At 42.0% G+C, this 26,715-nt stretch overlaps 1 protein-coding gene across 1 annotated transcript in view; it reads left to right on the forward strand.

Annotated features, from left to right (window-relative positions):
* The first annotated feature begins 661 nt into the window (after positions 1 to 661).
* NUDCD3 (NudC domain containing 3) overlaps positions 662 to 26,715 on the forward strand; it is a 102,918-nt gene continuing 76,864 nt past the window's right edge. Inside the window, exons 1-2 of the mRNA XM_070765549.1 lie at positions 662 to 1,128; positions 2,698 to 3,011. Coding sequence (XP_070621650.1) covers positions 931 to 1,128; positions 2,698 to 3,011 — 512 coding nt within the window. The 5' untranslated portion in view covers positions 662 to 930. The remainder of the gene's footprint in view (positions 1,129 to 2,697; positions 3,012 to 26,715) is intronic.

The raw sequence follows: 26,715 nt of genomic DNA on the forward strand, positions 1-26,715 counted from the left end.
ACCACTCTAAACTGAACTGCAGGAAATACGATTTTAGTAACATACTAGTTGATGCATGGAACTCACTATCCGACTCTATAGTATCATTACCTAACCCCCAAAACTTTACCCTTAAACTATCCACTGTTGACCTCTCCCAATTCCTAAGAGGTCAGTAAGGGGCACGCATAAGTGCACCACCGTACCTGTCCTAATGTTTATCTTTTACTAGTATAATGTATATAAATATTATTATATCTTTGTATATCACCAAAATGTACTTGACAAAACAAACAAACTAATCAATGAAGGAGAATACTGTATTTGTTAACTCAGGGTTGAAATGAGGGCTCCTTGGTGCCCTGAGCTTGATGGTGGTGGTGATTTGGGGGTGGGTAGACATTTTATTATCAAACTAGGTAACATCATCAGTGTTCTGCATTGATGATATTTACCTTATTTTGATAATGAAACGCCCATAACAAAACCACCAAACTCAGAAAGCATCAAGGAGCTCTCTTGCAAATAAGCCAGTCCTGGGAACGACTATTTAACAACATTCTCCTGGGAAGGATCCCTAAAGCAGCCCAAGGAGCCCCCTTTTCTTTGGGTGTATCTGAAAGCGCTTAATTCTAATCCTCAGCCAACCCGCAGAGGCGCGCGCGGGGGGAGGGGGGGCGACACTTTTGAGCGGGAACGAAAGGGCGCGCTCAACCGGAAGTTGCGCCGGGGAAACGTTCGGGAACAGGACAGGAAGGGGCGTGACAGTCACGTGACCGCATTGCCCTTAGGGTTAGGGTTGCCCTGACAGCAAAAGCGCCTTCCTGGGTTCGTTCGGCCTAAAAGGCGGCGGCGGGTGGGGGCGGGCGTTCGTCGGGCAGCTCTTGCCTCTTTCCCGGGAAAGGCGAGTGGGGCCCCTGCCTCGGGCCTCGCTTTGTCCCCGTCGGCCTCATGGAGTGCTCCGGGACCATGACGGACATGTACGACCAGGCGTTGCTGGGGATTTTGCAGCATGTGGGCAACGTCCAGGAGTTCCTGAACATCCTCTTCGGCTTCCTCTACCGCAAGACCGACTTCTACCGGCTCTTGATGCAGCCTTCGGACCGGCTGGGTTTCCCGCCCGGTGTGGCCAAGACCATGACCGTTCGGGTAAGCCTGTCCAGCTGGGTCACTCTCCTGCAGGGTGTTCTGGGCAGCCTCTCAACTCAAACCCCCAGGAGGGCCCCGTTGAAATAGGCCAGGCAGAGAGAGCTGAAGTGGGGCGGGGAACTTAGTGGTTGAAACAGGTTTGGGGGAACCAGGGTGTTAAACCGTGAAATGATTGGTTGGTTTGGACTGGGCACTAGTGCTGTTTTGTTGCCCGAGATTCAAAAGTTGTGGGTGCATCAACACTGGAGGCTTTTAAGAAGAGATTGGACAGGCTTTGTTTGAAATGGTATAGGGTTGCCTGCTCCAGCAGGGGGTTGGATTAGTCCAGGGGTCTCCCACCTTGGCGACTTGCGGACTTCAACTCCTAGAATTCCTCAGTCAGTTTTGTTGGCTGAAAAATTCTGTGAGTTGAAGTCCGGAAGTGTTAAAGTTGCAAAGTTTGGAGACCCCTGGACTAGAAAAACACCAAGGCCCTTTCCAACTATATTCAGGTTGGAGCATATGTTTTTACCTATCTTTAATAGTGTTAGCTACCCTGAGTCTTGTATTTGAGATCACTCAGTAGCTATATAAATCTAATATATACCGTAAATATGTGGCCTGGCTAATAACTACTGCTGGTTTCATAGTGTGCTACATGAAAATGGATTGTACTATACAAAATACTGTACTGTACAATCTATGGCTTGGCATAGTGTATACAGCAAACACTGGCTATCATCAGTATGATTTATGCTGAATACAAGAAATATTTGGAACCATGTATATTTATGGAATAGCTGTATCAAATTTTAATTAATTATATTTATATGCTACCCAATTCCCAAAGGACTCTTGGCGGCTTCTAACAGTAAGAACAATTCTAAGAACAATATAAAAACATTAATTAGAAAACCCCACACTAATTCCTCATTCATGGCCGGATCTAGTCAACATCCCCAGGCCTGCCAGAAGAGCCAGGTCTTTAAAGCTTTGAGGAAGGTCAGCAAGGTGAGATCACGAATGTCCGGAGGCAGTTGGTTCCATAGGGCTGGAGCCACCACAGAGAAGGCTCTTCCCCTGAAGCCTGCCATCCGATATAGTTTGGCTGACAGGACTCGGAGAAGGCCAACTCTGTGGGCTCTTCTTGGTCCCTGGGAGGTATGTGGCAGAAGGCGGTCCTGAAGATAGACTTATGAGTATGAGAGGTGAGACGTTATGAGTAGGAAGAGATTCTTTGGGGTGGCTAATTTGGTGTTTGGGTAGTGCAGTTATTTTTATTTACTGTAATTTGATGCCTGCAGGGCAGTTGCAGAACTTTACTAACCTCTGTATTTTTCCTTAAATCCAAATACTGTAACTCAATTTCCTTTATTCATAATGGACTTTGCTTCTCCTTTACAATCATCATAAAATACAATGAACTCACTGCTTATAATTATCAGCAAGTAGATAAATACTTGTTTTTGGAGCTGATCTGAAACAGAGTGATACTGTTATTGCCTTGAAATTGAAATGCAGTGTGTTAGCTAATCTCTAGTGATGGTCTGTAGGTTAAATATTGTTATTTGATTGCTGTGTCACTTTCAGGCATTCAGAACCTTTGAACATCTAGCCCTCCAAGATGATGAGAAAAGACAGCAAGAAATTGAGGAGAAGTTGAAGAAAAGAGAAGCAGACATGGTGGCTGCAGGAGAGAGAACAAAGGTGCCTCCTGCCATTGAGGAGGTCGAAATCACCTCTGCAGTAGAGCAGGACTCTGGATTGGAAAGTGGAAAGGCTGCAGATGCAGAGGAGCCTGTGAAAGCAGAAGAAACCATAGAAGCACAAGCTGCTGATACAACAGCAGAACTGCCTGTATCCGTCGCTGCCCCTGTAGAAAGTGAACAAACAGAATTCCCCAGGTGAGTGGCTCTAGTGGTGCTTGGCCCACGTAAAAGAGTTAGTGACAAAGCGCAGCCACAGTGACCTAGTAAACTTAGGATAGGTTTGCCTTTGCTAAAGAGGAAAGACTATTGTGGAAATGCATATTGTTGAACAAGCCATGGTCTTGCTTCTTTATGTACCATTGTGATAGTTGTATATTAAAATGTGCAGTACTTCCTACCTTTGGGTTTTTCTGACCATGTACCTTTTGTGAGACTTCTAGTAATGGAGTTTAATCTACTGTATGTAGTAATAGTCTCTGGCAAAAACAGATGGCAGCAGTCAAAATCTTGAAAATCTGCTTTTTATCTACAATAATCAGACTGTTCACCTAATCCAGAATAATGTATTCTAATTTGGCAAGTCTTTTTTTCAAATCCATTTAATTTTTGTTTTACGCTCCCAATTTTTAGTTTTTCATTTGCTATAACATCTATCCCTAGCTTCTGAGACACCATTATCTTATTTATTCATTCATTCATTCATTCATTCATTCATTCATTCATTCATTCATTCATTCATTCGATTTTTATGCCGCCCTTCTCCTTAGACTCAGGGCGGCTTGCAACATGTTAGCAATAGCACTTTTTAACAGCTAGCATATTGCCCCCACAATCTGGGTCCTCATTTTACCCACCTTGGAAGGATGAAAGGATGAGTCAACGTTGAGCCGGTGATGAGATTTGAACCGCTGACCTACAGATCTACAGTCACCTTAAGTGGCCTGCAGTACAGCACTCTACCTGCTGGGCCAGCCTGGTTCTTTTGGGTTTTTATTTCTACAAATACATAGTAATGAATCTCAAAAGCTGTTATATACATCCAAGGGCAATGTATAATAATTGGGTTATTGTCAATAATTGGTTATTGCTTTTAAAAAAAATAAAAATTTAAATTTATTTTTATAATAACAGCATAACACTAAAACATTCAAACAATACATAACAGTGTGCTCAATGCTCAAAGTGCCCACCACCAAACAACATTCATACCCCTCCACCAAAATGGCATATTTTTTATATACCATTTTAACTTAAGAGCAGTATATCTATTTACATATTATAAAATAATTCTAATTTATTCTTTACACCTTGGTCTCAAATTCTACTAACCACATATCTTCTTACCTTGTCTCATCGTCCCATCAGTTTCTGCAAATTAGTTTCATTGGCCGAATTCATCCTTTTATCCATAATCTCAAACTGAATATGATCCACCATGTACTGATACCAATTTTATATTGTCCATTTTCTTGCATCAGTCGAACCTAGGACTATTACCACCTGAGCGCTTTCTATCGCTGCTTCTTTTATTTCTCTAAATTCTCCCATCTCATTCCTTTTGACTAATACAGCCATTTCCTTTGTAATTGTCCATCTTATATTTAACATCCTATTAATGTCCTCTTGCATTTCTTTCCAAAAGTTCTGCACTACTGGGCATTCCCAAATCATATGCATAAATACCCCCTTATCTTGACACCCATGTCAACAAATATTCTTAACATTCTGCTGAAAATATGCAAGTTGAGCAGGTGTGTGATACCACTTATGTATTATTTTCTTTCTCATTTCCCTAACCCTTATATTCTTGATTTTTCTTATATTCTCCACTATATTCTTCATCTATTCCTCACTATATTCTTGCACATCTACTTGTAATTCACTTTGCCAAATAATTGGGTTATTACAGCATTGAGAAGTCAACATGTGACAAATATGCTTGCCTGGTAACTGCTAAAATTGCTGTTCTAACCATATACTGTATATAATAAAATTATATACATATTATAAAATTAATATCTCAAAATTATCAAGTGTTGTAAGTATTGAGATGTATAGCTATAAATCATGTGATTTAGTACCTAACTATTCTACAATTCATAGGGCTAACAACTACTTTAGACATATTAAGTCATCTGAATCTCTGTCACTTTGTTTTCCTTGGTTTGCAGGATTTTTGGGCACTGTTAAGTGGGAAGTAGATATTATCTACAGCAGGGGTGGGCAATTAATTTTGCCATGGGGCTGCATGAGAAATTGGGATGGTTTTAGCGGGCCGGAGTAATATAATTAACTCAGTTCTCCACATACTGTAAAGACCCAGACCCTGGCCTGACCTAAACACCGAGACCCACTCTACAGACCCCTAATTGTTTGCTTTAGGGCAACACGGTGCACCACAGTCACTGTGCTGGAGTGTTTGCATGGTTTCTGTGCTCGGCCGCTCTCGGTAGGAGGTCGGGGTCTGCTCCAGTGCGAGGATGAAAGAGCTCACTGCGTCTGCCGGGACGCCTCCGGTTCCTGCTTTCCTTATGATTCATTAGGAAAGCAGGAACCGGAGGAGTCCTGGCAGAAGCGGTGAGCTCTTTCATCCTCACACTAGAGCGGACCCCGACCTCCACGGACCCATCACAGATAGCGGACGGGCCGGTCACAGACAACGGGTGGGCCAGATGTGGCCCACGGGCCGCCCCTTGCCCAGGTCTGATCTACAGTGTCTATTGATGCAACACACACCATTACATGGCTGAGATTTTATGGTTCAGAAATCTCAAATCTTGTACTTGGAGCAAAAGACAAAGTCACTATTTTATTACAAAACTGTTGCTTACATACAATTTTTCAACCTCTTTTATGTAATCTGGGGTTTAATGGGTTAAATAAGGTCCAGGAGGGAAGTGTTTTTAATAGGAAAGTGAACACAAGAACAAGGGGACACAATCTGAAGTTAGTTGGGGGAAAGATCAAAAGCAACATGAGAAAATATTATTTTACTGAAAGAGTAGTAGATCCTTGGAACAAACTTCCAGCAGACGTGGTGGATAAATCCACAGTAACTGAATTTAAACATGCCTGGGATAAACACATATCCATCCTAAGATAAAATACAGAAAATAGTATAAGGGCAGACTAGATGGGCCAGGAGGTCTTTTTCTGCCGTCAGACTTCTATGTTTCTATGATAATCTGGTTCATCTTGTGATTTTAAAAAACGAATAAAATGTGTAATACATGAACAATAAAGGTAATATTGGCTTTAAGTCAATATTTATGGTGTTAATACTACTGTACTGACTTAATTATTCTCAAATTGAATTAATGAGTGAGAGCAGCGTTTATGTCTGGAACATTTCCTTAAATATGCATTCTCACTCCTACTTATGGATAGTAGCAAGATATCAGATTGAATTTTTTTTAAATCCAAGTTTCTAATAAGCAGCAGTGTACTTTACATTGTGATGTCATTTTGTAAATGTTTTTCTATCTTGGATGCATATAAAATTGTTCTGAAGTAGTGTGCAGATTTCTTAGAATACTGGTATTTAAAACCGTTATTTCCCCAATTAAGTTGGAAAATACAACTAGCCAAAAATCTATTTAGTTGAAATTCCATTCTTTAGCATCCAAGCACTATTCTATACTAGAAAGGTTTAAAAGGGTTATGTGATTGCAGTGTGGTGAGATCAAGGTTTGTTAATTCACCCTTACCTTGGCAGCTCACTGTGATTTTGAATTGGTTACTTTCTCTGAACACAGACTGCCAGAGAAGGTGGTTGCTTCAAAAAAAGATTGGAGAAAAGAGCTACTTGAAATGAATATAGGTAAAGCAGCTCTTGAAGTGACATGTATACCTGGAAGTAAAATGGCTTCGAAATGTCTGCAAAACAGTAAATAAGAGATTTTGTTATAGGAACTGGTTTTCTAGAGAGAGTGGGGCAATTTTGACCTTCCAAATTTTGATTTCACTATTGCCTCAACCTGAAAAACATAGTTTGGAGTGCATGGTGGCTTTACAATCTGTTTTCCAGAAAGTAAACTCTTGAAACAGTTGGCATTTCAACCCCCCCCCCCCCCTTTATATTGGAGAAAGTGATAGCAAGACAAAGATGATAGCAAGACAAAGATGCATGGTTTTCCCATGCAAAACCATTAGGTTAAAAGGGATAGAGACCCTTCCCTCAGCCATTTGTATGCCGCCGGAGAGGGGCGGCATACAAATCCAATAAATCCAATTAAATCAAATCAAATCAGTGCAGGGCTAGCCAATCCCTAGGTGTGAAGTTGTTTGAGAACTTCAGGCTGAGAAAATGATAAGAAGCTGTTCTCAGGAGTTGCTTGCTGAGACAAAACATGGCTCTCTAGCCCAGTGTTTCCCAACCGTGGCAACTTAAAGATATTTGGACTTCAACTCCCAGAATTCCGCAACCAGCTGGCTGGGGAATTCTGGGAGTTGAAGTCCAAATATCTTCAAGTTGCCACGGTTGGGAAACACTGCTCTAGCCATTCCCTCCCCCCTCAGATTCTCAGAAAGGTAAATCAAAGTACAGGATAGAAAAGGTTAGGAAAAAGGTTAGAAAGTGAGGAATGCATCCAGGCCTCCTCACCAGAATGGTAATATCCTGATAGGAATCTATGGGATCTGACATTTTGTATATTTGAATCAAGTTTATAAATTACAGTACAGATTTCATGAAAAATTAGGCTTATGGTATGTGATTATTTGTTTCCAAAAGCACTCATGGTCAGAATTTTTTGATGACGTTGCTGCATGCATCTCAGAATTATAGTACCTTTTCAATACCTCCACTTGGTGGTGTCAATGTCCACTTAATGCATCTTCAAATGTATATTAAAGGAAGATATCTCTGAACTCTTCTAAGCTTTCCTCTAGACATTCAATATAAAAGCTTGGCTGATATGATGCTATGAATAATGTACTTTTTGGACACAGATTGATGGAAATTGATATACAGTGTGATCTCCATCTGTTAGCTGAAGGTAGTAAATCTCAATGATGAAAAACAGAAAATAGTTAATAAATGAAGGATGGAATCTTACCTCTTCCAATGTTGTTCTTGTCATTTTGGAAGTGTTAAACAAAATTGCTCATTATTTCTATATAAGTCAAGTTCTAGTTCAAATCAAGTCTATATTAAGTGAAAAATTATGCATAATTACTTGAAATCAAATGCCATTAAGGTGGGAGGGACATGGACATTTCAGTGTTTATATTTTACCATTTTGCAATATTTGATATACAAACATTTATATTTTAGATTAACACACACACACACGCATATATATATGATCAGTTGCAATAAAGTAAAACAGTGATTTTTTATCTTTCTACTAGAGATGAGATATTTATGGATAATTTTCCCAAACATTTAATGACCTTAAGAAGGGCAATGAATATACCTTTTTATAGAATATTCCACCCTTCAAAATGACTGAAAATATTGTATGAAGCAGCATTCTAATGAGTGAGACAGGGCAGGATGGCAAAGCAAGGGTGGGTTCTGGTTTCTCCTGCTGCTGATTCACTTGGGTGTGCTGTGCGGGCATGGGCGCATATGCACAGCAATTTAAAATGTTTCTATGCATGCGCAGAAGCAAAGAACAAGTTGATGGCATTTATGGCGCCACCCAGAGAAAAGCTTGGGGGCGTGCCAGACCTGGGTCACTGCCAGTTCCAGGTATCTAGACCAATGTTTCCCAACCTTGGCAACTTGAATATATTTGGACTTCAACTCCCAGAATATATATATATTCAAGTTGCCAAGTTTGGGAAATACTGATCTAGATTCTAGACCACCAAGTTTCTACCAGTTCCATTGAACCGGTCCGAACCGGGAGGAACCCACCTCTGTGGCAAAGGCTGCGTCATAGATGTGGACATGACATGCAAAAGTCCAGTGCACATTGCAGATCCTGGAGAGGTGCTGCAGGTCAGTATAAAGCTGCAGCAACATGGAGAATATTTGTAGCTCAGGGCTGAATGAGGGGGTCCTTGGTGCTCTCTCAGATTGGTTGTTTTCTTGCAGACGTTTCATATTCCAAACTAGGTAACATCATCAGTGCATTGGGTAATTAAACGTCTGCAAGGAAAAACCAAGTTGAGCGAGTACCAAGGACCTCCTGTTTAGTATCTTTTGAAAACTAAATACTGTTTTCCTCTTTCTGGTTCTGCTTTGGGCAACTAGCTCCAACTCAAAAGGGAGCTTGACTTTTCATTTTATTTATCCTTCCATCACTGCATGCCAACTTTGGTAGAGGAATCAATATGATTCTTTCTACTCTTTCTGCTTCTCATACTATAATGTAATACTTGAGCACGTCAGTTAAATAATGCTAAGGATTCCAATGTGACTAGATAAATTTCAATAGCTCAGACCTATTAATTTGTTTTAGTCCTCTGCGCCCTCCTTCATGGCAACAGACAGTCAATGATCCCCAATCTCCAATCTGAACAATGAGAGGGAGGAGTTGTCTATTTCATTGCCATCTGGTTGGTGCAGAGCTGTTCTTTACACCCCTTCTTCTGGGCTCAGATATTTCCATCTGTTTTGACAAATAGTTCTCTTCATTCTCTATGTCTGAGCTCATCTGCTTTTTATTTTGAGTGCCTGCCTTCTCACTTAGCCCACTTTTAGACTTGATTCTGCATACATTTGCCTGGCAGCATTTAAAATAAAGTTGCATGTGCCGCTGAGCTTCCTGCCTTCTTATTTCTATTTATGTTCCTTGACACGGATTCTAAATTGTTAAAAAAAATTTTTTTTAACATACATAGCTACATTCCTCCACTTGTTCTTCTTGTTGGCAGAGCCAACACTTAGGAAGAAAGCCCTCTTATCTGATAAATATACCTGGCCTGGAATTAATAGATGTGAGGAGGTTTTTGATACAAAATTGAATGAATGATGGAATAAATTTTGTATTTAATTTAGAAAATTGGAACTTATGTGGCATTAAATTGAAGTTTTCTAAGATTCTCTTGCTGTTACTGCTTTTTCATCAACCTGTCCTCAAGTCCACCACCATCATATTTATTGGTTTGAAACAATGAAAGAGAAGAGTTGTCTGTCAAACATAGACTCTGAAACTATAGCAGCTAACCTCCCTCCCCCTTTTTAAACTAATCAGTCTATTCTATTCCACATCCTTCATATTTATTGGATTTTTTTTTACATTCAAAGCAGCAAACATAAGCATTCTTTCCTTCTCCCATTGGAAGAGTTGGAAGTACAAGACTCCCTTAAAATTCTTGGAAATAAAAAAATAAAATTGCAGCACTAAATGGGACATGGTAGAAGTAGTAGATGTCTCTGAAGGCAAGCTAGGGCTAATGATGGCAATCATCATTATAACCACAAGGGACTGTTTGCAAATAGAGCTCATTTGAGCTCTTCTCTATGGCAGGAAAGAATAAGGAGGAGTTGATAGATTGAACAAAAGTAGGTTACATTGGTAGAGTAGAATTAATACACCTGTGAGGCCTATTTATGACGTGGTTGCTTCCCCAAAGATTTGCCTGCCTTGAAATTTTCTGTGACCCAGAACTTAATGCTCCATCTATGATTACTTGAATTTAAGGACATAGTTCTAGGCTTGTAGTAGGTTCTTGGATTGAAGAGAATTATGTTTAATTTGTCTGGTTTTGTTGTGTTGGAGGGAACACACAGTATGAGGTACACTTTTTCTATGACTTTTGCTTAGTTCTTCCTAGTAAGTCTTGTACACACATTTGTTAGGAACATGATGGCAAGGCCTATTTCTGTAACACATTTTTCATGTTATGTTGTTTGGTTTGGGAGTTGGGAATGAGGACACCAAAATCATCTGAAGCAGAGGTTGAATTTACATTGATACTTCCCTTGCTGGCTGCTTCATTTAACTGAGACATACTTTTGGCTGTAAACAAGAAGACAAAATACAAATGGCTTCATAAAAATGATTTCTTTGCTTACAATTGACACTGATTAAAATGGAGAAACTTCTAGAATGCTCACTAGAAGAGCCCAATCCTGTTGTTGCAGTATAGTGGCTTTAGAAGCGGTAATTCAAGTTACTTCCTGTTGTGCACAGTTTAGGCTTGTTTAGGCTTGAAAAGGCTTGCCTTGAAATCAGAGCTGGCAGAAAATACATGTCTTCCTCAGGCATTCAAAGCTTATTTTCCTTCCAATATATTCTGCTCAGCTTTCCCCAATGTGTGTAGCCATTGTGTGTTCCATTAAGTTCCCAACATTGCTTCCTGAACGCAGCAGGTCTTTCTGCTTTTAGCCTTAATTTCTTAAAAGAAGTAAACGTCAGCATTCTGTCAGGGCTCTCCTGGAGCTGCTTTGCCTACTAATTCGTTTGATATCAGAAAAGGTCTCTTGCTGAAACCCCTACCATAAATAACTCTGGTAACTCTCATTAGTCTAACTTGAATGTTGGGTAAAAGACATGTAATGTAAAGTAAAGAAAAGAATGAAAGAAACTTGCTTAGGAATAGGTAACTTTAAAATACTAATTATTGATTTAAAGTTATTGTTTTAAATGTATAAAAGATTTTGTGCAAATGTGGTGCTCTCCTGTATTTAGGACATGTTGATACTAGTAAATAGCCCTACCCATGTGCTTTATAGGTCTGACCTAGTTGGTGGTGTAATGTAGGTTGGCATTTATGCCAATTTCTGGAAAATTTTCTCAGTTTTGAATTGGTTATTTCAAGAATCTTAATCTCATTCTTTTTGAAGGTTATTTTGGGTTGGGAAAGGATGCTAAAGATTACACATAGTCTTCGATGATAACAGTTCATTTAGTGACCATTCAAATTTGCAGCAGCACTGAAAAGAGTAACTTATGACCAATTTTCACACTTATGTCCATTTCAGCATCCCCAGGGTCATGTGATCAAAATTCAGACACTTAACAACTGACTCATATTTATGACAGTTGCAGTATCCCAGGGTCATGTGATCATATAACTAGCAAAGCCAATGGGGAAGCCAGATTCACTTAATAATTGTATTACTAATTTAGTAACTGCATTTATTCACAACAATTGTGGAAAGAAAGGTCGTAAAATGGGACAAAACTCACATAACAAATGTCTTAGCAGCAGAATTTTGGGCTTAATTGTAGTAAGTCTGTTGTGGTTAGCTCTGGCCCTGCTCCTGCCCCAAGGACTGTGGATGTGGGGGAGACATCCACATGCTGCAGGCCTGTTTCTCCCCCCCCCCGTGGAATCTGCTGATGAAGGCTCCTCTGACCAAGAAGACATGAGTGACAGGGAGGAGGAGAGTGTGGCAGACAACTCAGAAGGAGATCAATTATCTAGCTCCTCCTTGCATTCAGAACAAGAGTTAATGATACAGCCACGCATGTGGAGAGCGATGCATAGGCAACATATTATCAAAGAAAATGAGGCCACCTGTGGTTGGGTGGGGCTGGGATAATTAGTGAGGCTGCTATAAATAGCAGCCTGTGGGTTTGGCCATTGTGGAGGATTATCTGATCATTGTGTTTCGTGACTGCTTTGCTGACTTTGACCTTTTATGTGCTGATTTTCCCCCGCTTTGAAACTAAACCAGAGCAAAGTGTGTTTCACTTTGTGAAATAAGGACTGTGAATTGCCTCACAGCTGCAAGCTAAGTATCACAGAACTGATAAGGGACTTGTACAAATTACCAGTTTGTTTGGAGACGAGTGCTCTTGGCTATACCAAAAGAGGGCTTAGTTTAAGTGAATTTTCATTATAAAGAACATTGTTTTGAATTTTCAAACGTGTGTGTGTCTGAAATTTGTACCTGTGAATTTTTGGGAGGAGTCTACCAAAGAGCCCGACAGAACAAAGTCAAGGGCTAGCTGTACTTTGGAAATAGTCATTCAGTCAATTGGGTAAAGAGTTCTTAGAAGCTCAGAAGCTTGCATAAGGTTTGTAAACCTTTGGTTGGCTCTGTAAAGCTGTCTTAATCCGGAGTTTAATTTCTTGGAAAGAAAGTACAGTGATCCCTCGAGTATCGCGAGGATTCCGTTCCAAGACCCCTCGCGATAATCGATTTTTCGCGATGTAGGGTTGCGGAAGTAAAAACACCATCTGCGCATGCGCGCCCTTTTTTTCATGGCCGCACATGCGCAGATGGTGGAGTTTGCGTGGGCGGCGGGCGGCACCCAGGGAAGGTTCCTTCGGCCGCCCAGCAGCTGATCTGCTCCGCAGCACGGCAGTAGCGAGGAGCTGAAGATGGGGTTTCCCCGTTGCCCAGGCAAAGGGGAAACCCCATCTTCGGCTCCTCGCTGCTGCCGCGCTGCGGAGCAGATCAGCTGCTGGGCGGCCGAAGGAACCTTCCCTGGGTCTTCCCGCCGCCCAGGCAAAGGGGAAACCCCAAGATCGCTTGCCGCTTGCCCATCACCCGCCCGGCCGCTCGCTTGCCGCTTGCCCGTTCACCCGCCCGCCTGGCTGCTCGCTTGCCCGTCACCCGCCCACCCAGCCGCTCGCTTGCCGCTTGCCCGTTCGCCCGCCCGCCCGGCTGCTCGCTTGCCGCTCGAGAGCAAGAGGGGGAGAGATAGAGAAAGAGAGAGAAGGAAAGAAAGAGATGAGAGAGGGAGGAAGAGAGTGTGAGAGAGGAAGAAGCAAGATAGAGAAATAGAGAGAGAAAGAAAGATGAGAAAGGAAAGGAGTGACGTCATCGGGTGGAAAAATCGCGATATAGCGTTTCGCGAAGATTGAGATTGCGAAAATCGAGGGATCACTGTATTTGTTTGGGAAAGTGGAAATGCAGGACTTCAGCCAGATCTAATTGATGCTGAAATACTCCTAAGACCCAAGCACTTTGGGTTCATCAATATTTATGAGGAGGAAGTTGGGTGTATCGGACTTTTTAATGAAATCTGCCTTATGCAACTGGTAAGGGCAGTACTGTATCTCAAGGGCCATACTAGGTGTACTTAGTGGAAGTTCACTTTTCTAGTGGAGGAGACTGTTTTGGAAGAACAATTAGGAAATAATTGAGGAAACATTTCATCATTTGTTAGATTCTGATCCTGCTGTTGCTCCAATATGAAGAAGAAATGTGATAAGTGGGATACTGGTCAGTGAACAAGGGATGGGATTTAGCAGGGGAAACTTGCTAAGCAGCCAGCAATTCTTACCTTTTAGACAAATTTAATTATACAGGGTGTTGATAACCAGCTCTTCCCAATGTATTTTGTGCCACGCTATGAGCAAAGATAATTCCTCTTCAAACAGATAAAACTTGTTGCCATCTTGTAGCATTTTATAATAAGTCAGTTATGTACCACTTGCATTGAATCCGTTTCTAATTTTATTGGGTGACTACCCTGTTTTGAAACAGGAAAAACATCTCCTACTTTGTTTACACTAGATGCAGTTTGGCTCAATATCTGTATTTATTTTACAGTGTTCATAATCTGTTCATTATAGGAGAATCTATGTGAGGTATAACTAATCAATTTCTATCACATTTCCTCTCTCCAAAACTATTCAATGGAAAATACTTAAGCTTTCTTTAAAGAGACAATGCTTCATTGATTTTGATAATTTAAAAAAAGATACTTTTCCAATTCTACAATTACATTGTCTCTCTTGAAATGCAGTAAAATAGGACTTCATTGTAAACTTGATTAAATTGTTCCTTAGGACTAGTGTCTTGAAACCTTAGCTAGATTTAGGACTTGTGGCTCTGATAAGGTTTCTAAGTTAATGGTAATGTCACCACCATGTGACATTTGGTTTTGAGCCAAAAATCAACTTAGTAATGTTGTGATTTTTCTTTGCTCTGAGGCTTTCAATTTATGAGTTATTTTTCTTGTGTGTTATACAAAGTGAACATTATTGAAAATGTTCAGTGATGGAAGTGTTAAGAACGCAGCCATTATACCGCCCTCTTCTGGAGGGATAGAGATGCCTTTTTTCTTTTTCCACTGATTTAGAACAGTGATTTTCAACCTTTTTTGAACCGTGGCACATTTTTTACATTTACAAAATCCTGGGGCACACCACCAACCAAAATGACACAAAATGACACTCTAACACAGTACATGCATTGTGATGCATTGTATATCACCCTCTGCGGGGGCCTCTTATAATAAGAAAAGGGTCAAATATCTATATACACCATCAGGATAGACATAACCAGCTGAGGCTGAGATTTCATCTAGTGGTGGTAACATTTACCTCCAGTCCTGACCAGAATTAGAAATTGTGACCATGGGGAGAAGTAGCAGCTTCAACTACTCGCCGCGGCCACACAATGACAAGTGTGCAGCAGCCCGAGTGGGGACCTTCCTAGGTGTGGATGAGAGGCGGCCTGCTATTGGTTCATCGCTAGTGGTCGGGATGAATCCTAGAAGGTGATTGGTCAGTGAGCGTTCCCTGTGCCTCCACTCTTCCTGTCGCTGATAGCTGGCGGGATTATGAGGGGAATATTTATGTTCGGATAGAGGCGGCTGGCGGCAGGCCGGATAAATGGCCTCCGTGGGCCGTATCCGGCATGCTGGCCTTAGTTTGGGGACCCATGTTTAATTTCCCCACGGCACACCTGACCATGTCTCATGGCACACTGGTTAAAAAACACTGATTTAGAAGAACATGCATTCTTTTCTGGATCATGGCTGAACCCCCCTAAATCTGGTTGTTCTTCTGATTACCAGTAGATGGCAGTAGCACATGGGTTTTTAAAAGATCTATGTCACTTTAATTTGTAGCTTATTGCTTCTAAAGTAACTCAGAATTCAAAGAGCCAGCAGTGTTTACCCTAACATACAGGGTGCGTTCCAAAAGTAATGCAATTTTTTTTTAAAAGGAATTTATTGAACAGATTTGCACAAACACTTAAAATTCTTCAAAGTACTGTCCTTGGGCCTCTACACATTTTTTCCAGCGACTATGACCGGTACATGCCCTGGAAGGCGTCTTTGAGGATCTCTCGCAAGGTCTTCATCACGGCTGATTGGATCTCTTCTATGGACAAAAAATGTGTTCCTTTCAGGGCTGGGAGCAAAAAGAAGTACTGTATATTGGGGTTTTAGAATTTAAATATTTTTAGCATTGTAGTTTTAAATATGTTTTAATATTAGATTTCTCAGATGTTTTGTATTTATATGTTGTGAGCCACCCTGAGTCTCAGGAGAAGGGAGGCATAGAAATCTAATTAATAATAATACTAATAATAATAATAATAATAATTAAAAATACTATTTAAATCTATGTAATGGTGCTAAACATTCCAGTGATTGTGTATTGGCATAATCGGTTGTTTAAGAGAGTCATCTGCTCAAGTTTGGAAATTCTTTCATACTGTAATAAAGAAAATGGAAGAAATGTATTTGTTGTGAAGTTGTGAATAATAGATTATGCATGAGGAAAGAAAGGTATAAGTACTACTCAATTTAGGACCACAAGTGAGCCCACAATTGTTTCTTAATCAGATATTGATAAGTGAGTTTTGTCCCATTTTACGACCTTCCTTGCCATAGTTGTTAAATGAATCATTACAGCTGTTAAATTAGTATCATGGTTGTAAAGTGAATCTATTTTATTTATATTATATCATATCATGTCATGTCATATCATACCATATTATATTATATTTTGTCACACATGTACAAGATAGGTATAGGTATAAACATAAACAAAGGAAGTAAGTGCAGATAACTAGGGACAGTAAGACAGGGACTGTAGGCACGCTGGTGCACTTATGCATGCTCCCTTTACGGACCTCTTAGGAATCGGGTGAGGTCCATGTTAGACAGTTTGAGATTGAAGCTGTGAAGGTTTAAGGCTGTAACAAACGAGTCGGATAGAGAAATTCAGGCATTGACCACACTGTTGCTGAAGTCATTTTTTCTGCAATCGCATTTACCTTGGTTTTGTATCAATTGGTTTACCCTGAATTTGTATCAGTTGTTTGCTCATGTATTATTGTGGTTAAAGCTGAAGAAGTCATTGACAGGTAAGACGTTGCAGCAGACAATTTTGTGTACTATGCTTAGATCGGACCGTAGTCAGCGCAGTTCCAGATTGTTTAAGGCCAGAATTTCAAGCCTGGTGGCATGAGGGATTTTATTATGAGTAAAAGAGTGAAGTACCTCTGGACCCACTCAATCATATTAATGTCTGATATATAGTGTGGATTCCAGGTGGATGAGCTGTATGCAAGAATTGGTCTGGCAAAGGTTTTGTATGCCTTAGTTAGCAATACAATGTTATCAGAGAAGAAGCTTTGTAAGGTTAGGTTAACAACTCTTAATGCATTTTTGGCAATGCTGTTAGTGAGCTCTGGGCTTAGATTGTTTGAGATGAGTACTCCTAGGTCCTAGTAAGGGTCATCTACAAGATTGTTTCCTCCCAACTTGTATTTGGAGATCTGATATTTTTTTTGCCAGTATGCAGGACAGAGCATTTATTATTTGAGATTTGGAGTTGCCAAATGTGTGACAATTCAGACAGGCTCACAACAATTTACTTATCAAAAGGTTGTGAAAGCAATCACATGATCCTGGGACACGGCAACTATCATAAATATGGACCAGTTGCCAAGCATCAAATTTTGATTATGTGACTATAAGGATGCTACAAGGGTCATAAGTATGAAAGATAGTCATAAGTCACTTTTTTCAGTGCTGTTGTAACTTTGAATAGTCACTAAACGAACTGTTGTAAGTGAAGGACTACCTGTAAGATGGAGTGGCAAAGGATGAAATTGTCTTTTCCTCCGATTACTGAAAAGCACTCTTAGGACTCTTACCAGATGCTCAGGATATACATTCATACATTTTATAGTCTTGAGCCCAGGGTACCTATAAATATGAATTTTAAAAATGTGAGGGATGAAGTTGGGAGGAATCAGCTAGACAAATGAACCTGTCTGAACAAGGTTCACTTTGGGATTTGCAGTACGATTTTCCTCTTCAATTAGGTAAAAACTAGCGGACATGTCTGTGGAGATTCTCAGTTACCAAGGTCATGGCTGTCCCAAAGGTATTTTTATTTCAAGATAAATGGCCTTTATTGATTTTCCTTTCTTATTTTTCTTTGAAGAGATTTTGCTTTTCATCCAGGAAGCTTCTTCAGCTCTGACTGGATGGCGGGTAATGGAAGAATTTATACTCCTTGCAGACAGCTGGTCATTTGCATTCTTTTAGTGAGTCATCAAGCTCACCTGATCTTGGGCAAAGAAGACTGCTGGTTTGAAAGAGGGGTCAAAGAAGCCATTTATGTCAAAACTAAAGAGCCTTCTCTCAACAGTGGGGGAGGGATACACTATCATCTATTTCCAGTCTACAACATAGTCCTTTCAACAGTTCCTAGAAGGCGCCACTCTCATTTGCACCATTCAGGTGACTTAATGACTTGCTAAAAGGATGCAAATGACCAGCTGTCTGCAAGGAGTATAAATCCTTCCATTCCCCACTATCCAGTCAGAGCTGAAGAAGCTACTTGGATGATAAGCAAAATGTCTTCAGAGAAATATAGGAAAATCCAGTTTGTTTTTGCACAAAGATGGAAAGAAATGGAAATCCCCAAGGATGAAGAGGTCTTTAGCAAGATTATGGAATGCGCAGAATTAGATATGATGATGAGGCGGTTGAATAGCCAAGTAGAAACAGAATTTTATAAAACTTGGCAAAAGGTCTATAGTTGGTTAAATAAAAGAAATGTTTAAAGATGTTAAAATAAAGAGTTTAATAGTTAAATTTACTAGACAGAATATATCATATAAAGATATTTTATAGAAATGTTTACTTTTCTGATTTGATCTAAACTATAATTAGTTTTTTCTCTTTGTATTAAGAAGACTTCAATTCTGAGCGGAGCAACTGTAGCTCCTTTTTATGTTATGTGTTATGTTTTGTCTATGTTTGTTCGACATGTTATGTCTTTTATTCTGAAAATAATAAAAAAAAAATTTTTTTTAAAAAAAAATGAAAATCCAGTTTGTTTGTTTGTTTATTTATTTATTTACTGGATTTACATGCCGCTCATTGTTGAGAGGCTCAGAGCAGCTTACAGCAAAAATAAGACAATATAAAATAGTTAAATATCCCCATTAATAATATAAAACCCTAAAATGTTGTTGCAACAATCATACCATCAAACATCACAATCACATCATGTCTGGGCTGGAATTAAAAGATGTCGGTTCCCATGACCCCCAGGTTGCCGCTTTAAAAAAAGCACTTTTGGGACCCAGCGGACACGTTACCTTTCCTGTAGGTATGTGGAGGAGAATTTCATGTAGACCCACGCTTAGAGATTCATGCAGATTAGTGTGTAGTTTGGTAGAGACAAGATGGAACTACAGTAATTGCCCCTTTTATTCCCAGGGTTGGAAAGAACATTCTCAAAGCCTTGCATAGAAACTAAATTTCCTCCAGCTCATACAATTTTTTGTAGACTAGTAATTGCTATGAATCTTTTGGCCTTTTCTTTTATCCTTAAAAGGCATAGCTTCAGGTAAAAAAACACACTAGGTGTTTTATACTTAATAGCATCCCTGTCTTGATCTTAATTTGGGAGGGGAATCTTCTTGCTTCAGGTACTCATTATCACAGTACTGTTCATGTGTCAATGCAAGGGTTGCCTGTAAATTCTTCGTATCCCCACTGTATTTCCCAGTTGTCGCATTGGATTTAAATGATGATCTTGAAAAGTAACCTAGTCTTGGGCCTTTTTTCAGTCCCGGGCAATTATTAAACTAAAGATAGAGTCAAAGTGAGGACCACAATGTGCAGGAGGCCCCGATTCAATTTCTGCCGTCTCTCCGGTTAATATAATTTTGTATTGGTTACTAGGAGAAGCTCTAATGCTGCGAAAAGCAAAATGACATAGAACAGTGATTCCTAAAGTGGGCAGTATTGCTCCCTGTGGGGCGGTGGGATGCCTTACAGGAGCATTAAGAGGCAAGGGTGGCGGCGGCGGGGGGGGGACAGTAAGAGGGGCCAGGGAGGTGGCTGGTGATTCGCCAGTCCTGGGCCCCTGTTGCCACTCATGTCCACCCAATTGCCCGCTCACCATTTTTCCCACCACTCTTTTCCTGGCAGGGACTGAGTGGGCCACAAAATGAACACCTTACTGGAGTTTAACAGCTCTGTGTTGGTCCCTTTAAGGAAAAAAAGCTTACACAATACAAAGCCTTTTTAAAGATCGGTTGGTAAGATGCCATCTTGTGGTGAGGTGCAATTTGAGGATGACAGGTTGTGTGGGATGAAGCAAAGTGGGGGCTGGGCGGGCTGCCAGAAGGGCACCCTACCTAACACTTGTAGGTCCGTCACGAGAAGCCCATTCTAAAAGAAAATGTCTTGCGAGTTGAATCAAAATTCTTGAACTTGCAAAACATGGGCTGTCCTGGGGTGGAGCCAGGGTTGGCTGGGCTGCAAGATGTGAGTCTTACCTGACACTTGTATCTCCGTCGTGTTCCTCGATGTTGTCCAGGGCAGCTGATCGATTTCTAAACCATTTATATTTATTAGTCTGCATGGATATTACTGAATTGGCTGTAACAGCCAAATTGCAGGTTGCTGATAATCATTCTCCATAGAGGGTGGAGATAGCAGCTAGCGTGGGTTGACCACGTCTGTCAACCAATAAGGACTGAGCCCATGTTATAAAAGATTGTGTGCTGTCAATCCTCCCGCTTTTTGGCTCAGTTCTCAACAACGTTAGGACATGTGGTCAACTTCTGTGTTAGTCCCTGGACTGCTATCTCTATTTCCTTCTTATTTCAGCCTTCTGTACTTGTAAGTTACCCTTCCCTTTAAAAAAAAAAAAAGGATTTCTTCCTTTCTCCCGGTAGCTTGCTGGGGAAAGGCATAAGTGGGGCAAGGGAAGGTTTTTTTTTCCTTCCAGAGCTCGCCTGGCCCCGGGCTGGCCGGCTGGCCACTCGTTGTACATCAAAGTGGCCAAATCAGAGGCAGAGAGCCAGGGCGCAGCTGTTAGGGATCGTTCTTTACATTCCGGTGTCATTGCCTTTCCCCCAATTAGTTTTCCAGCAAACGGATTCGCCAAGGCGGTTCAGCTATTCCCGCTCTTGTTGGCTTCTCAGGCACCTGACTGTTTTGGGTTAATTTCCATGTCCTTGCATTTTTGAGATTGCGCTAGTGGCTAACTAGCGGCTCTTTGGGCTCCTTATCTGTTTGCCAATCACAGCGTTGCTCCGGGCAGGGTGTTCACTCGCCCAGGAGGGCTCTCAACCTAGCAAGGAGTCTGGGCCATAAAATTACCTATCAGCGCAAGCGACAAAGCTACCTGTAAAATTTTAACTCTACACAATTAAAGGGAAGTTTCTTTCTCTAGTGAAGTGACAGAGACGGCTCAGTTTTTCTCGCCTTTTCGCCTTGTCATCTTAGGAGGCTACTGCCATCCACCATTTTGCAACTGATGGTCCTCACCCTTATGGCCACTTCTCCCACTTGAAGCTACGACTCGGGGACATCCCCATGTCATCTGCTGACCTGGGGGGGGGGAAATCAGAGTCCCCTGGCCCCAGTTCCTTGGGCTATTCTTATGCCCATTCTAGGAAAAGGGCCTTGAAGTCTAAGGAGTGCAGGCCAAAGGCAACCAAAAGTTGAGACAAGACTACGTAAGGCCCTAACCAAAATCTGTGATAAGGCCTCTAACGTTCAGGTTGCTTCTAGTGGGGAGCCCTCCCCCCATTCTGATGTACCTGACCAGGCAGACAACGTCCTCATGAAATCCCACAATCTTGTGACGGCTGATACAGATATTTGGGGTTCCTCTGTGCATGTTGTGGCTCCACCACTTCCTCCTCCTCCTCCTCCTTCTCTATCTCTTCCTCCTCCTCTGCTTCAGGTCCCTGCTCCTCCTAAACCTCTTCCACAGGCTTTTCCTGCCAATTCGTACTTGCAGGACCCCAATAATGTACAGGCCATAATCTCGGCTACTGTCAAACAAAGTGTAGTAGAATGCATGTAGATCATGAGGGGATCCCAGTCCCAGGAGCAATTCCGCCTGAAATGGGCATTCCGGCTAACCTAGGGAGCCAGCCCTAAGCCCAGGCTTGGCAGCCATAGCCAACTTATGGGGCGGAATTTAGGGCTCCCATAGAGGGAGATCCAGATTTATATCTCTCTGAGGATGAAGGTATCACTTCAGAACCCCCGGCCACAGTAGGTTTATTTCATCCGGCCCTTTTCCATTCCTTGCTGTTTAAGACATAGAATACAGCCAATATTGCAGCTTCTCTTCCTTCCACCTCCTCGGGGTCTGATCTCAATCCTCTCTTCTCTTTACTGACGCCTGGTGCTCAGATGATTCCATGCCTGCCTCTTTTTGTAGAAGCTGTCCACGGGCAGTGGCAGTCTCCCAGTGCAGGTCCCTTACCCTCTGCTAACAATAAAAAATTCTTCAATATTGGGCCAGAATTAGCTCCTTCTCTCAATCCGCTAATGGTGGATGCCCCTATCACTGTTCTGCTTTCTGCTACCAATCTACTGGGCGATGCATCAGGACTTCTACTCCTGGAAGACAAAACGTTAAAGCACATTTTGATCAAAAACCATCAAGCAACAGCCCGGGTCATAAGAGCAGCCACTTCAGCTTCTTTCTTTACAAGAACTAACTTGACTTGGCTTAGATATTTACAGGAAAGGATCCCAGCCACGGACAGCAGATCCCAACAGGACTTTACCAAGATGCTCGCTGCCAACTACTTCACAGAGACGCCTCCTTGTAAACAGCTAGGTTCAATGGCTTCTTCAGTCGTAGCCTGTAGGCTGCATTGGCTACGGTCTTGGCAGGCTGATGTCAAACACAAGTGGAAGCTCGCTTAAGCACCTTTTGATGGGCAAAACCTCTTTGGTCCAGTCTTGGATCCCATCCTCACGAAAGATAAGGTGCTTCCAACAATGACTCGTATGGGAAATTCTCATTCTTCTCTTCTTCCTTGGAGGCCTTACTGTCCACCTGTTCAGACTCCCTCCTTTCCCAGGCATCAAGGTCGTACTGGGGGAGGCAGAGGTTTTTTCCAGGACTGTCCTTTTAGAGGCAAAGGGTCTAAGCGGCCATTTCATGGCGGAGGAGGTCGCCCTTTCTGACATAGTAAGTGAGTCTGCAGAAAATGGGGACCCTTCCTTCAGTGGTCGCTTGTTGCTTTTTGCTGGTGGAGGAAGCCACGTCTGAAGCATGGGTCAGGGAGACGATGAATTTCTTTCCACTCCCCCGAAATTTTTCATTTGGTGCCCAGTATCGAATAATCCTTCTAAGAGGCATCTCATGAACGAGGCTATTGCCCAGCTGTTGGAAATTAGAGCTATCCAACAGGTGCCTAAGACCCAAGCTGGGGTAGGATTTACTTCATCCTTTTCCTGGTTCCGAGTCTTCGGGGGTGGAGAGCCATTCTCAACCTCAAGAGATTGAACTGTCATATTAGATTCCAACAGTTCAAAATGTACTCACTTCAGTCCATCTTGGTGTGCGTTCGGAGAGGTGGCCTCCTTGCTTCAATTGACCTAACGGAGGCCTACCTCCATATCCCTATCCATCCCAACTACCAGCAATACTTCCAGTTCTGCCATTATCTCTATTGGGCTCTTCCCTTTTGACTCTCCTCAGCCCCCAGAGTGTTCACTAAGGTGTTAGCTGCCTTAGAGGCACACATGAGGATACTCCCTGTGCGCGTTCACTGTTACCTGGACAATATCTTTCTGCTGGCTTCCTCCAGGACTCAAGCCATTTATGGCATTCAGGCAATAATACCTTACAAAGCCACGGGTTCTCTATCAGTGAGGAGAAAAGTCATCTAATTCCTTCCACCTGCATTACTCACCTGGGAGCCATTATTGACTCCCTGGATGTAGGGTGTTCCTATCCTTGGAGTGCCAGGATAGCTTCGCAGACCTAAATTCCTCTATCCTGGACCAACACAGAATCCCTCTACTCCTGCTCTCTATGCATTTGGGAAAATTCATTTTGGCCATCAATATTGTCCCATGGGCACGCCTACACTCCAGATTTCCAGAAGAAGGGCCAGGGTTCTTTCCCTGCAAGGGTTTTCTTCCTCCAGGCAGTCCACCATTTGCTGCTCTGGTGGTCTCCAGCGACTCTGAGTCAGGTGATTTGATTATTTGTACCTGGACTAACATTAATTATTGTACACTCATTAGGAACCAGTCAATATAAATCGTAAGGATACAGGCAACAAAGTTACAGTCATACATACAGTCATTTGTGGGATGAGAACATTAATAGCAGTGCACTTAGTAAATAATTTTGACAGTGTTGAGGGAATTATTTGTTTAGCAGAGTGATGGCGTTTGGGGGAAAATATTCTTGTGTTCTGGTGTGCTGTATAGTATCGTTTTGAGAGTAGGAGTTGAAACAGTTTGTGTCCAGGATATGAGGGGTCTGTAAATATTTTCATAGCCCCTTTTTTGACTCGTGCAATATACAGGTCTTCAGTAAAAGGCAGGTTGGTAGCAATTGTTTTTTCTGCAGGTCTGATTATCTTCTGAAATCTTTGTCTGTCTTGTTGGGTTGCAGAACCAAACCAGACAGTTATAGAGGTGCAGGTGACAGACAATAATTCCTCTATAGAACTGTATCAGCAGCTCCTTAGGCAGTTTGAGCTTTCTGAGTTGGCACAGGGAAACCATTATTTGTTGTGCTTTTTTGATGACATTTTCGATGTTAGGTGTCCATTTTAGATCTTGCAATATGAGAGTACCTATAAATTTGAAAGTCTCTACTGTTTATACTGTGTTGTCTAGTGTTGTGAGAGGTGGTAGAATGGGAGGGTTTCTCCTAAAGTCTACCACCATTTCTACGGTTTTGCGTGTATTCAGTTTCATTGTTCCGGTTGCACCACAAGGTTACTTGTTCAACCTCCCATCTCTATGCGGATTCATCATTGTCTTGAATGAGGCCAATCACTGTTGTGTCATCTGCGAACTTCTGGTTTAACAGATGGATCATCAGAAATGCAGTCATTGGTATAAAGAAAGAAGAGAAGTGGAGAGAGCACACAGCTTTGGAGTGGGGGGGGGGCTGTGCTAATTGTACAGATATCTGATGTGATTCTGCTTATATTCACCTGCTGCTTCCTGTTAGGAAGCTTACGATCCACTTACAAATATATTCAGGTACTACTAGCTGGTTCAACTCAGTTGGAAGAGTGTCTGGAATGATGGTATTGAATGCTGAGGTTTCTTGCGTAGGTCTTTGGAGATTCAAGATGTTGAAGGATGTAGTGCAGAGCCATATTAACAGCATCATCTGTTGATCTGTTTGCTCAATATGCAAATTTCAGAGGGGTCTAACAGTGGATCTGTGATGGTTTTCAAGTGGGACAGCACTAGCCTTCCAAAGGCTTTCATGATTACAGATATTAGAGCAATTGGTCTGTAGTTGTTCAGTTTCTTGATGGTGGGCTTCTTCAGCACTGGGATGATAGAGTGTTTGAAGGAACATAGCACATCTCTAGCGATTTATTGAAGATTCGAGTGAGGATGGGGGCCAATTGGTCATCACAGATTTTTAACCAAAAAGGTGTTATCTTGTCTGGGCCTGGAGCTTTTCCTGGCTTTTGTCTGTGAAATAGGTCTTGCACTTTTCTGTGAACCCAATGGTATGGGGTCAGTTGTAGGAGGCTTGGCTGTTGTTGGTGTGTCTGAGATGGGGGCTGTGGAGATAGAGGTAGCATTAACAATAACATTTAGACTTATATACTGCTTCACGATACTTTACAGCCCTCTCTAAGCAGTTTACAGAGTCTGCATATTGTCCCCAGGAGTCTGGTTTTTATTGACATCTGAAGGATGAAGTCACCTTTGAAAACAGTGAAAATTAAATTGCTGCCAATTGGCAGAATTGGCCTGCACTACTGAATTCTCCGTACTGAAGGAGCGGGTCCAGCAGTCACATGGGTTGCTCATGTCCAATCCGGTGGAACTGAGCCTAGTGTTAAAAAAGCTTGCCGGATCCGCCCCTTCCCCAGAATTCGCTCAGTTCGCATATCCTGCGGTTGTATTGTGATAGCTCGTTCAACAGTCTAACACCTTCCCTTCGATCTTTTCCTTCAAAAGTAGTAAGAATTGTTTATCCTTATTTATTTACTTGCACTAATAGCGCCAGCCGTTTGTGGCTCGGCTTTTTTTCCTTGGGAGAAGTTGCGGTTTCGTTTTCCCCCGGCTGTTTTGCCGTTTACGATCCCCGCTGCCGCTTGTGGATTCTTTTAATCCTTTGGCCTGGAGGTCTTGGTGCAAGTATTGATTCATTGATTCATTATTGTATTATTGTTAAAGGGCTTAAGAAATACCTCCTGCGGAGTGAGACGCTTGTTTCTAGTCTCCTGGACTTAGTCGATCGCTTCCCCTTTAAGAATTCTATTACGGAGCGATTTTTCGGCGCGAAGGCCTTCGCGCCCTTTTTAATTTTAGGCCTCTCGTGTTGGCCTCCTGCCAGCCGCGTAGGCCTCAGTCCACCGCGTGGATCCCGGAGTGGGCTTTGGGACGCTCAGGCTTAATTCTCCACCGGCTAAGCCTCCAACCAGAGTGCCTTGGTTTACTTTAATTAAAGTTTAGGGAGGCTGGCCACGCTGTATTTGGGGACACGAACTCTGGGTTTGCCCAGATTGCCCTCAAGTCTCAGCAGCTCCGAGGCCTCGGAGCAGGATCCATTCCTCTTGGGAAGGCTTTGAAATTCTTCTCCCTAATTATTCAGTTATTTGGCTCAGCCTGGTCTTCTGTTAATTGTCAGACTATGGCTACTTTTCCCAAGAGAGGCACAACTAAAGGTCCCAGAGAGGCCAGGCCTACAGGCGATGAGATTACCAGTATCCCCCAGGCCTCGACCTCCTCTTCTTCAGGGGCCCGCCCCTCGACCAAGGTCACCAGGGCTGAGAAGAGAAGGGACCTAGCCCTACAAAGAATCCATGACA

The sequence above is a fragment of the Erythrolamprus reginae genome, chromosome 12, assembly GCF_031021105.1.
Source record: "Erythrolamprus reginae isolate rEryReg1 chromosome 12, rEryReg1.hap1, whole genome shotgun sequence".
NCBI classification, from domain to species: domain Eukaryota; kingdom Metazoa; phylum Chordata; class Lepidosauria; order Squamata; family Dipsadidae; genus Erythrolamprus; species Erythrolamprus reginae.